The sequence below is a fragment of the Colobus angolensis genome, unplaced genomic scaffold (genome assembly GCF_000951035.1).
Source record: "Colobus angolensis palliatus isolate OR3802 unplaced genomic scaffold, Cang.pa_1.0 Scaffold115, whole genome shotgun sequence".
Classification (NCBI taxonomy): domain Eukaryota; kingdom Metazoa; phylum Chordata; class Mammalia; order Primates; family Cercopithecidae; genus Colobus; species Colobus angolensis.
In genome coordinates, this window is record NW_012112586.1 from 2,584,972 (window position 1) to 2,596,847 (window position 11,876).

The window sequence follows — 11,876 nt, forward strand, 5'->3', positions numbered from 1 at the left end:
GAGACAGAGTCTCACTCTGTTGCCCAGGCTGGAGTGCAGTGACACAATCTCGGCTTACTGCAACCTCTGCCTCCCAGGTTCAAGGGATTCTCTTGCCTTAGCCTCCCAAGTAGCTGGGACCACAGGTGTGTGCCACCCCGCCCGGTTAATTCTTTTTCTTTCATTTTTAGTAGAGACGGGGTTTCACCATGTTGCCTAGGCTGGTTTCACACTGCTGAGCTCAGGCAATCCGCCTGCCTCGGCCTCCCAAAGTGCTGGGATTACAGGTGTGAGCCCCCGGGCATGGCGGCTTTCTTCTTTAAAGATGTATATCAGTATGATTGTGCATTTATAATATTTGAAATAATACTTCAGCTAATATTTTTAAAAGTTGTTTGAATTACATAAGTTCTCTGGAATTTTTAGTATGATCACAATGTTAATAATGAGAAAAATGCAAATCATCGTTCTGGTGCAGTCCAGGAGGGAATTGGGTGCGGATGGTGGAGCTGTGCACGCGGCCTCCGCGTCTGCTGGGGCCAGGCCTGCAGCGCCCTCTGCTGGTGGGTGTCCGCTTCTCCCACCCGGCGCTGGCTGCTGCAGGAGCGCCTCCTCCTTGCAGGCTGCCTTTGGGAGGTCCTGCAGCGCCCCTTAAGAGAGTTTTACAAAGGCTTCCCTGCAAGATGGGCAGTGTCTCAGAACGAGGACTCCTTGGTTCTTCAGGAAGTGGTGGTTCCGGCAGCAGAGGTGGCACCTGGCTGCGGGCGCAGGGGTCAGGTGTGCGTGGCTCCCACCAGCACTGCCACCCCTCCACTGGTGGGAGTGAGTCCTGAGGGCAGGTGCATAGAGCAGAGGACTCAGGGTCTGAAATCGGTGACTGATCAGCTGTATATGAGCTCAGGTAGAAGACTCAGAGGAAAGTCACTGGTGACCCAGTGGCTGATACTTTTAAGACGTGGCGGCCTGCCAGTGCTGGGATCCTGTCTGAGGTGTGAGGCCTCCCCTCCTGCTTATCTCCCCAGCACAGCTCTTGGGCTTAGGCCCTGCTGAAATTCTCAAACCTAAGAACTATCTGATCTAATGTTGCATAATTTCAAATTTTTGAAATTGAGTCACAGAACAAATACATTGACCTTGTAAAACATGAAGAAACGAAAACACATGTCCAGTGGGTTTTTTAATGATGGAATCTTCATTGCAGGACTCGCCTTGATTATTGGAGGACTCGCCTTGATTATGCTAAGTCTCATGGGATAGTTAAACTCGACAGCCTCAGCTGGCCTAGCAGTGCCTAGATTGGAACATTTTAATAGGTTTATAAAAGTATATGGAAAGTTATTAGTTTTTCAGACTCAATCAGAATTTCTTGAATATCTCACATAAGCCTAGTCACTGGTTTTGTAGTATTTGTTAGTTGCTACTGTTATCTAAAGGAAAAAACCATTAGATTACATTGTAAGCTACAAGGAAGCTCCTTTAAGGTATAAAGGATTTCCTGATTTCACTTCTTGGAAATGAGACTTTTTAAATTGTCTTTAGCCTTCCTGCCCCCTTTGTCAAATTATTATTTTTCCGATTTTATTCCTTTTACTTGGTTGCTTAACTCCATGCAAGTTCTTTGTAAAAATGTATTTATTTTAAAGAATCTCCTGCCATTAAGTGTTGCATTTAATAGAAAAGTTACATAGTGCGGGCCGGGTGCAGTGGCTTATGCCTGTAATCCCAGCACTTTGGGAGTGCGAGGCAGGTGGATCACCTGAGGTCAGGAGTTCCAGACCAGCCTGGTCAACATGGCAAAACCCCATCTCTACTAAAAATACAAAAATTAGCCAGGCATGATGGTGAGTGCCTGTAATCCCAGCTGCTTGGGAGGCTGTGGCGGGAGAATCGCTGGAACCCGGGAGGCGGAGGTTGCAGTGAGCTGAGAACACGCCACTGTACTCCAGCTTGGGCGACAGAGTGAGACTCTGTCTCAAAAAAAAAAAAAAAAAAGAAGCACAGAAAAGTTACATTGTGCCATTCACTGACTGTCATTAAGCTGTGGTCTTTGTCTATCTGGTGCCAGGCTGTCTGTGCTGCTGGCGTCTCAGGGGCGTGTGGGAAACAGGTTACTCGTGCGTTAGGAAGGCTTGCCCAGTGCTTGTCCTCACTGGGTTCTAACTTAAGCTCAAGCTTTCATTTGTTAAATAGTCAATTTAGTTTGCACTTAATTTCTGTGAAATGACTTCCTAGACAAATACAGAAGCAAATAATGTTTGTTAATATAAACTCATTCTGATCTTCAATATCACATAGAAGTTTGCAAGAGAAATGGATTTCACATGGCGAGTGTTTGGTTAACACTAAAACAGTGCTCTGAAGGGTGGCCAGGGAGTCTCGTTTCTGCGAAGATGATTTATAGTGGAGCCAAAGGAACCCCCCCGTGCTATGTTATTCCCGGACATAAAATGCTAGCTGGCACTGTTCTCTCTCGGTGCCTCTCTGGATGCGGGGTGGGTAGCCCTGCAGTTGCCTGTTCCTCTGGAGCCACACGGGGGCTTGGAGTTAGCAGTGGTATATATTGCAGAACTCTCCAAGAGTTAAAATAATGTTCCTTTTTCTTTTACTTTCTAACATATGTGTATTACTTTAGAAATGGTAATTTTGCTTTCTTTTCTTGAGACGGAGCCTCGCTCTGTCAGCCAGGGTACAGTGCAGTGGTGTGATCTCGGCTCACAGCAGCCTCCTCCTCCTGGGTTCAAGCAATTCTCTTGTCTCAGCCTCCTGAGTAGCTGGTACTACAGGCACGCCACCACGCCTGGCTAATTTTGTATTTTTAGTAGAGATGGCATTTTGCCGTGCTGGCCAGGCTGGTCTTGAACTTTTGATCTCAAGTGATACACCTACCTTGGCCTCCCACAATGCTGGGATTACAGGTGTGAGCCACTGCCCCTGGCTTGCGTGATTCTTTAATACTTAGACTTTTCAAATCTGGTCTGGGGCTTGGCCTAGGAGTCCTTGGGGTCCCTAAGATCCTTTCAAGAGGTTTCTGTGGTCAAAGCTCTTTTCAAAGTAATACTAAGATGATCATTGCCATTTTCACTCTCTTGTGACAGCACAGTGACGGAGTTTCTCAGAGCCAACACACAAACGAGTATCTGTGACGATCAGGGTGCTTTCTATTAAGCTAGACATTAGATTTACAAAAAGTGCAAATCACTGCCCCTGTTTCCACTGATTTTTTGAAGATCTATTTTTTCACAGAAATGTGTTATTTATGTTGACGTGTGTCAGTTTCCTGCTGCTGCTGTAACAAATCACTGTGGTTCAACAACACGTTTCTCACCTCCTCCTAGTTCCAGGGCCTGGAGAAGCTCAGGGCAGGGCAGAGCTGCGAGCCCCCGGGAGCTGCCTTCCTCTCCAGCTTCCGCAGGCGGCCTGTGTTCTTGGTTTTCCTCCACCTTCAAAGCCATCACTCCAGCCGCTGTTTTCATGATCAATGTCCTTTTTCCAACATTGGTCCTCCTGTCTTGTCTTACAAGGACTCCTGTGGTTCCATTGGGCCCACCCAGATAATCCAGGGTAGTCTCCCATCTCAAGACTCAACTGGATCACATCTGCAAAGTTCCCTTTGCCGTGCAAGGTGACATATTCACAGACTCTGGGATTAGGATGTGGATTGTGCCACAACATGTAACGGTTAATAATTCTTTTTTTTTTTTTTTTTTTTTAAGAGCAGGATCTTGCTCTGTTGCCCAGGCTGGAGTAGAGTGGTACAATCACAGCTCACTACAGCCTCAACTTCCTGGGCCCAAGTGGTCTTCCTGCCTCAGCCTCCTGAGTGGCTGGGGCTGTAGGCATGCACCATTGTGCCCAGCTAATTTTCTTTTTTTTTTAAGTTTTTGTAGAGATGGGGTCTCTCTGTGTTGCCCAGGCTGGTCTTAAACTCTTGGCCACAAGTGATCCTTCTGCCTTGGCTCCCAAAGTGCTGGGATTACAGGCATGAGCCACTGTGCCTGGCCTATAATTACTATGTTAAAATGAGGAAGGAGGTAGGAGCTGGCAGCAGAGCATGTTGCTTCAGGGTTCACCTTGCTAATTCTGTAGCTGGATCTCCCTCTACTGCTGTCTTCTAAGAATACTTGCGACTTTAACCCATTTATGCCTAGTGTTCCATTATTGGAATGCTAAGCTTGTGTGAGTTATTTATATCCTACTGCTCAGGGTCATTGCCAAATTCTGATTTTTCACACACACACAAATTGTAGCCTCTGGCATAAATGGGTTAATGAGGACCGACCTGGAGAATTCAGGATAATTTCTCATCTCAAGATCCTTAGTTTAGTCACATCTGCAAAATATCTTTTGTCCTATAAGGTAACTCACAGGCCCAGGGATTAGGACCTGAACATCTTTAGGGTCATTATTCAGCGTGACATAGAGGTTTTTGAAGATAATGTTATGACTCCATCTAGATAAATCTTGCTAATGATACATTTTGAAACACATATTGAATTTAAACATTTAGAGGTCAAAGATAACAATTATGAAGGTTTGGCTGTATGAGCTGTAGATACCTCCTCCCATAAGAGTATTATTATTATTTTCTTTTTTTTTTTTTTTTGAGACAGAGTTTTGCTCTGTTGCTCAGGCTGGAGTGCAGTGGTGTGATCTCTGTTCACTGCAACCTCCGCCTCCTGATTTAAGCGATTTTTGAGCCTCAGCTTCCTGAGTAGCTGGGATCACAGGTGTGTGCCACCTCAGCTGGCTAATTTTTGTATTTTTAGTAGAGAAGAGGTTTCTCTGTGTTGGCCAGGCTGGTCCTGAACTCCTGGCCTGAAGTGATCCGCCCACCTTGGCCTCCCACAGAGCGGGGATTACAGGTGTGAGCCACTGTGCCGCATGTTTTATGGGCTTACTTCCTGGTTATACTGAAAATGAGTATTAGTAGTAGTGTGCTTCTAATTGGCCCCATCTGTTTCATGCTTGGGACTTGACTAGAAATTTTTACAGCTCAATAGGTTTTCCTGGTGAATGTTAATTGGTACTGCTTTAGGTATGAAGGCAGAAATATTCAGAGGGTATATCTTTATTTTTTAAATTTAATGATACTGCCGGGTGCGGTGGCTCATGTCTGTAATCCTAGCAATTTGGGAGGCTGAGGCGGGCAGATCACGAGGTCAGGAGATCGAGACCATCCTGGCTAACATGGTGAAACCCCGTCTCTACTAAAAATACAAAAAAAATTACCCGGGCGTGGTGGCGGGCGCCTGTAGTCCCAACTACTGGGGAGACTGAGGCAGGAGAATGGCTTGAACCCAGGAGGCGGAGCTTGCAGTGAGCCAAGATCGCGCCACTGCACTCCAGCCTGGGCGACAGAGTGCGACTCTGTCTCAAAAAAAAAAATTATACCAGTGTGAGAATGGAAGAGGCTTTTATTTCTTATGTGGTAATTATTTATTTCCCTCCTTTATTCTTCCCCTTTTAGGGGATGAAAAGTGGTCACAGATTTGAGTTTGCCATGCTATAATGACTCTGTCTCTCTCCTAGGTCGAGGAGATTAGAAACAGTATTGATAAAATAACTCAATATGTTGAAGAAGTAAAGAAAAACCACAGCATCATTCTTTCTGCACCAAACCCAGAAGGAAGTAAGTTGTTGGTTTTAACAACAAAAAGTTTGTCTGTCTGCGTGTCTCTCTTGCTGTCTGCAGCACAGGCCTCAACTCTGGCTTCACGTTAGATTCTGGGGAGTTTGTACGAAATGCTGATACCCTAGAGAGTCTGAGGCGTTTGGCCTGGGGTGAGCCAGGGCATCTGTATGTTTTTTTTTTTTAAAGCTGCCCATATGATTCGAATGGCCAGCCGGAGTGAGGAGCACTGATGGATCATATCTTAAAGAATACACGAAAGTGGCTTTGCAGGACTTAGGAGCCAAGATTAGACCACAGTTCAGCAAGACAGCACTTTATGTTCAGAGGGCAGTGAAGCCGGGATTAACTTGGAAAACAGTACTTGTAAGAGCAGAGTGAAATAGGAAGACACACTGAGGTGACTCTGAAAGTCTCAAGGAGGAGCTTTTGTATGGACTGGGCTGCGTTCAGTGCCTGTGGAGGATGGCACGGAAGAAATGCTTTTTTTTCTTTACCTGCTTCACATTTGCTTCGTTTTGAATCTGAGGCACACAGAAAAGTGAAAGGAGCTCAGTGGAAGCAGCTGGAGAACCTGGATTTTTGTCCCAATTTGCTTCCCCACGGTATTTGCATCTCCTCATTGGGAGAAAAGACGTGGTTTTATTTTAATTAATTAATTAATTAATTTGAGATGGAGTCTTGCTCTGCCGCCCAGGCTGGAGTGCAATGGCGCAATCTCGGCTCACTGCAACCTCTGCCTCCTGGGTTCACGCAATTCTCCTGCCTCAGCCTCCTGAGTAGCTGGGACTACAGGCGCCCGCCACCACGCCCGGCTAACTTTTGTATTTTTAGTAGAGACAGGATTTCATCATATTGGCCAGGCTGGTCTCGAACTCTTGACCTTGTGATCCACCCGCCTCAGCCTCCCAAAGTGCTGGGATTATAGGCATGAGCCACCGCGCCCAGCCATATCTACTTTAAATGTCATTTTCTCTGTTTGTTGTTGGCATATAGAAATACAATGATTTATGCATATTGGCCTTGTACCCCTTGCCTGCTCAGTTATTAATTCTAATATTCTCTGTAGCTAATGTTGGATTGTCTCTACCCAATCATGTCATTGTGAATAATAGTGACCGTTTTTTTCCTTGCAGCTCTTATGCTTGTTAGTTTTAACTGACTTACTTAGCTGACCTCCAGTACAGCATTGAATGGAAGTGGTGATGGGGGCACATGTATTTTTGGTCTTGGAGGAAAGTTGCCAACGAATACATTTTTTGTTGGAATGTTACTTAGTGTAGCCGTACGTTGAAAAAATAAAGTAGTATTAAATTGAAAAAGAATGCATTTTAAAATTGTGTGTGTCTTGTAAAATAATGTTCTGAGCCTCTGTTTGTGCCTTCTCAGTGGCTCAGAAGCGCGTTTCCCAACATGTTTCCGGAGCCGCCATCTCATGAGCTAGTCCGTGCAGCCAGGGTGCTGCGGCCAGATCCTTCCCGAGACCTCTTCGTGCAGTCGTCCAGCCCCTCTTGGGAAGTTGCAGTACCCTTGGAATAATCAAGGCTCTGAGAAGTCTTCCTAGAAGGAAGCCTGTTTAGCTTTGTTTAGTGTTTCACACATTTATTTGCCCGTAGGACCTTTTATGTCCCATCTGTTAACATCATGCTTAACGCTTAGGGAAATTCTATTTGAATAAGTATCAGCATTTTTTTTTAAAATAATTTACCTCCAAACATTTTTGCTGCCAAGTCATAGCAGATAGAACTATTTTTTGAGTAAATTTAGAAATGTTACTGTTTGATGATAGTCCCTTTTGGGCTGTAAAGAAAACCATTGCTTTTTTGTCTTTTGTTTTGTGACAGAGTGTGAACCAAAATGTAGGCAGCAGCCTCCAGCCGCTTCCGTGGTGGTTCTTTAAAAAGCAAAATGCAGTGATTCCCCTCTCCCAATGACGGGCCTGGGGTAATGCAGAGAGGGACAGGCTCTTGGCCTTCCCGCCCTGTTCCTAAAGAAAGAGGGGAGGGTGGGAGGGAGGAATGGGGACTACGGTGCTCCGCCTCCCCCGTGTCTCCCCATCCTCCGGCAGGCGCCCTGCTTAGGCCCCGGTGAGCAGGTGATTCCCAGGCTGCTGCCTCCCCGAGATCCCCCGTTAACTTCAGGACCTGGGGCAGGGCTGGGCACGGCGGCCGCCAGGTGGCGCCAGAGGCAGCCGGTCCCGGGCGGGTTCCCGGTCCTAACACTGCCCGCGCCGCACCACCTGCAGCCACGGATCCCAGGGCATTTCTACTTTTGTATTATTTCTTTTTTCTTTTGTATTAAAAGAGCTTCTTTGCAAAACGTAGATATTTCAGGCCCTCCAAGACACGGATCCAGCCCTGCAGGAGCATGAAGTGTGTGTGATTCTGGTTTGGGTTTTTGTGACGACGAGGCTGGGATTCCCCCTGCAGGACGGCGGGGATTTGATTCGCTCCTGCAGTCAGCCGCCAGCCTGGCTTGCGTCCTGTGTTCGGGTGCCGTCGTCCTGCGGCTGCGCGCTCCCGTTTCCTCTGCTTCCTGTTCTCTCAGCACTTCCTGGGGGCTCCCCTCCGACTGCGCTGGGACCGCGTCTGCGCTGTCTCCGTCTCCAGCGCCGCCTGCTCCCGTGCATTCTGTGCTTTTCTGCGGGAAATCAGACTCATGGAGACCCGGGTCCTTGTGCGGAAGCCCCTGAGGGCCCTGGAGGAAGCCGCACCTCTGTGGCTCTGGCTTCAGATCCTGTTCCACCGGTTATCCCTGTGTGGCCTTGGACGCATCACTCAACATCTCCGGGGCAGTTCCCACACGTGTGAAATGAGCTAGTGGTGGCATCTGCCTTTCAGTGCTGTTGTGATTCTTCCCCTCCGCCGCCCCAGCGGAGTCTCCCTCTGTCGACCAGGCGGGAGTGCAGCTGCGTGATCTCAGCCCACTGCAGGCTCAGCCTCCTGGGCTCAGACAGTCCTGCCACTTCAGCCTCCTGAGTAGCTGGGATTACAGGTTTATATATATCATATATATGTAACATATATATACATATATAAATAATATATACACACACACACACTTTTTTTTTTTTTTTGGGAGAAACAACGTCTCACTATGTTGCCTCTCTCCTGTCTCCTCCCCTGCAGGGCATGGGGGCCGCTCATGGGCCTTTCTGCCTTCAGAAACGAAGCCGTGAACCCCTGTAAGGAGCTGCCGGGCCAGGCTCCGGCAACCCCCTCCCACTTGCAGGGCCTTACTAGGGAGCCTTGGCTCCAGGACCCCTGCCCTGCTTCAGCCCAGCTGCCCCCACCACAGGCTGGGACCACCCCACCCTAGGCCTTCCTGCCCTTGCGGTTCCTCTCCCCTTCCTTCTTACCTCCTTCAGTGAAGATTCACTATTATCTGAAGTTATCCTCAGTTTAGTACTATTCTCGAAGGATATCTTCACTGAGTGGAAGGTTCTAGTTTAGAAGTTACTTTCTTTCGCCACTCTGAAGATGTAAAACATATTTTCCCAGTGTCTTTGGCTATTTTTTTTTTTTTTTTTGGCAGCTAATTAGAGCTTTTAAGGTATTTGGTTTTTGGTCTTTGGTTTTAGCAGTTTTACTTTGATGTTTTGAAATGTGGTTTTCATTTTCTTTTTCCCTCTTATAAGGCTTCTTGAATCTTTGGATTGACATTTTCTGGCTGTGTTTTGAAAAACTTTGGCCATTACTTCTTCAAATAGCATCCTTGCTCCTTTTTCTGTCATCTCTCTTTGCGACTGGAATTGTCTTTTGGAGCTTTTCACTGTATCCTTTCTGTCCTCTTTTGTTCTCTATTGTTCATCATGTTTTCTCTATATATTTCATTTTGAAAATGTTTTCCCTGACTTTTGATTTCTCTTCAGCGATGGTCTTGCAGGTCAGGGAATCTTTCTTCATCTATGGAATTATTTGTGGATTGGTTTTAACTCCTAGAATTCCATTTGGTTCCTTTTAATACTGTCCTATTCCCTGAGAAAATTTATGATATTACATTTTATCTCTGTGAATGTAATTGTTTTAACATCTGTGTCTGGTAACTTCATTAACTGGTGCCTCTGTGGATGGGTTAATGTTGTCTGTTTTTGTTGGGTTTTTTGTGTGTGTTTTTTTGCCTGGTTATTTTTGATTTGAGTTTTGAGCTTTGTATTGGAATGATGTGTAGTAATAATTTGAGTCCTGAATGATATTTTCTTTTTAAAGAGGTGATTTATTTTTATTTCTGGCAGATGGTTAGAAGCGCCAGCAGTTCTGCACCTGATTTTAGGGATCGAGATGATTTAGGCTGAGGCTTCAGCCCCTGCGAGGGCCAGCTTCCCACCAGACTGTCCTCCTAGGGCGTCGCCTCTCCAAGTCAGCAGTCTTCTCAGCTTCTCTGCAGCTCAGTTGCCTTTTATGGAGTTGGCACCTGCCCCCTGGTAAAAGTGGCTGCAAAAGTGGGGCCCACCTCTTTGGGTTTTCTTCTTTTGAGTCTTCTTTCCTGCCTTGTTAGGTTTCTTTCTTTTTTTATTGTTTTGTTTTATTTTATTTTGTTTCGTTTTATTTATTTTTGCACCTTGTTAGGTTTCTAATGGCTTTCCACAGATTTAAAAAGAGTAGTGTCTACCCTTTCTAATTGTTCTCAGCAGGTGGACTGAGCTGAATCACCTAGGCCGCTGGAAGAGGAGGTTCCCGACATCAATGATTGGAAATGCCACGTTTGTCAAATGTGACCTTATGGCCGGTGTCCTGCAGGATCAGACAGGCAGTGCCTCTTTCATTTTGCTGATGAGCTGCTTAAGCCCCTGTGTGCCTGTACTGACAGCAAGTTCACTCTTTCCTTCTTGAGTGCCTCCCACCCGTGCTGTGTAAGAGCTCAGGGCTTTCTTTCCCCAGGGAAGTGAGTCCTGCTGTAGCCCACCAGCTCGAGGGAGACTCTCATCCACCGGCAGGCCCGGCTCTCAGATCTCGTGGTTTCTGTGGCTGCGCAGTGGCTCATGACTGTCTCCCGAGTCTGATTGTCCTCAGCTGTGCTCAGGCGCTGGCTGGACCGGACCGCTGCACAAATACCCTTGCTGTGTATACATTTTAACTTAGACGCCTACACTCAGCCCTCATTCCCCAGGCACAATGGCCAGGCCTTGGGGGTGTTTGCATCAGCCTCATGCACCACGGGAGCCAGCACTCCCACCACAAACTGTGGACCTGCCCCCCTCTTTATTCATAGCAAGTCTCTGTAATTCCTGTTCAATGCCCCATTTTATAAGGCATTTTGTGTTCCCTTTACTGTCCTAAAATGAAGTTCATAGATGATATAGCCTACCTACTTCCATAATTTTTTAAAAACGTGTAATATCCAAACTAATATGAAGGAGACATAAAATGGAAGTAACTGACATATTGAAGTACAAATTGTATTGTGCAGGCTCAGGCACAACAGCAGAAAACGAAATTCAGGCACTTGCCCGCTACAAACAAGTCCTGTGACTGACAGCCAAGACTGCAAGCTGATGGGGCGTTGTGATTCAGATGCTGTCAGCAGCCTTCCCTGTGCTTTTCCGAAGGCAGTTGTGTCGCTGAAATAGAATGAAGTACAGCTTTCTCGCATGCAGAGCGGTGTCACTGCAGTTACGTCCCTGAAAATCCACTGGATATTGAAATGATGCAGATGAAAATAGGACTTATTTGTAAGCTGGAATCAGGTTCTGGGCTCAGGAAAACAGGTCTTTTCTCCTGCCCGAGTGAGCAGTGTTCATTTGGAAGTTATGCAGGTCAGTGGGTGATGTGCTGACGTAACGAGGTTCGAGGGTGGCACATCTCACACGTGCACAGACACCCCGTCGTCACACTTGGGAACGTTGTGTGGTGCTGGCTGGTGCCATTCCTGGCTCCTGTCTACTGGATGCCAGTGGCTCTCCCTTTTTTTTGATGACTGGAAATAGCCCACAGATTTCAGAATACCTCTTGGGGTGGTAGAAAGATTCCCCTGAGAATCTCCCTTTAGAAACATGTTCACAGAGGAGAACCACGCAATGGCCCCTTTGTGTGTAGTTTCTCTTTTTTTCTAGTTTCATCCATTATCAGAATAATTTTTCTCCATTTTTTTCTTTTTCTTTCCTTTTTTAAATAGAGATGGCGTCTTGCTAGTTGCCCAGGTTGGCCTTAAACTCCCAGGCTTAAGTGATCCTCCCGCTTCAGCCTCTGAAGTAGCTGGGACTACAGGTGCACACCACTGTGCCCTGCTTAAAAATTATCTTTCTAGGTTGGATGCAGTGGCTTACGCC

General features: G+C 46.6%; 1 protein-coding gene across 1 annotated transcript in view; it reads left to right on the plus strand.

Moving 5' to 3' along the window:
• The first annotated feature begins 479 nt into the window (after positions 1–479).
• Positions 480–11,876, plus strand: part of STX2 (syntaxin 2) — a 38,468-nt gene continuing 27,071 nt past the window's right edge. Inside the window, exons 1-2 of the mRNA XM_011961427.1 lie at positions 480–758; positions 5,509–5,608. Of these exons, the coding sequence (XP_011816817.1) occupies positions 480–758; positions 5,509–5,608 (379 nt within the window). The remainder of the gene's footprint in view (positions 759–5,508; positions 5,609–11,876) is intronic.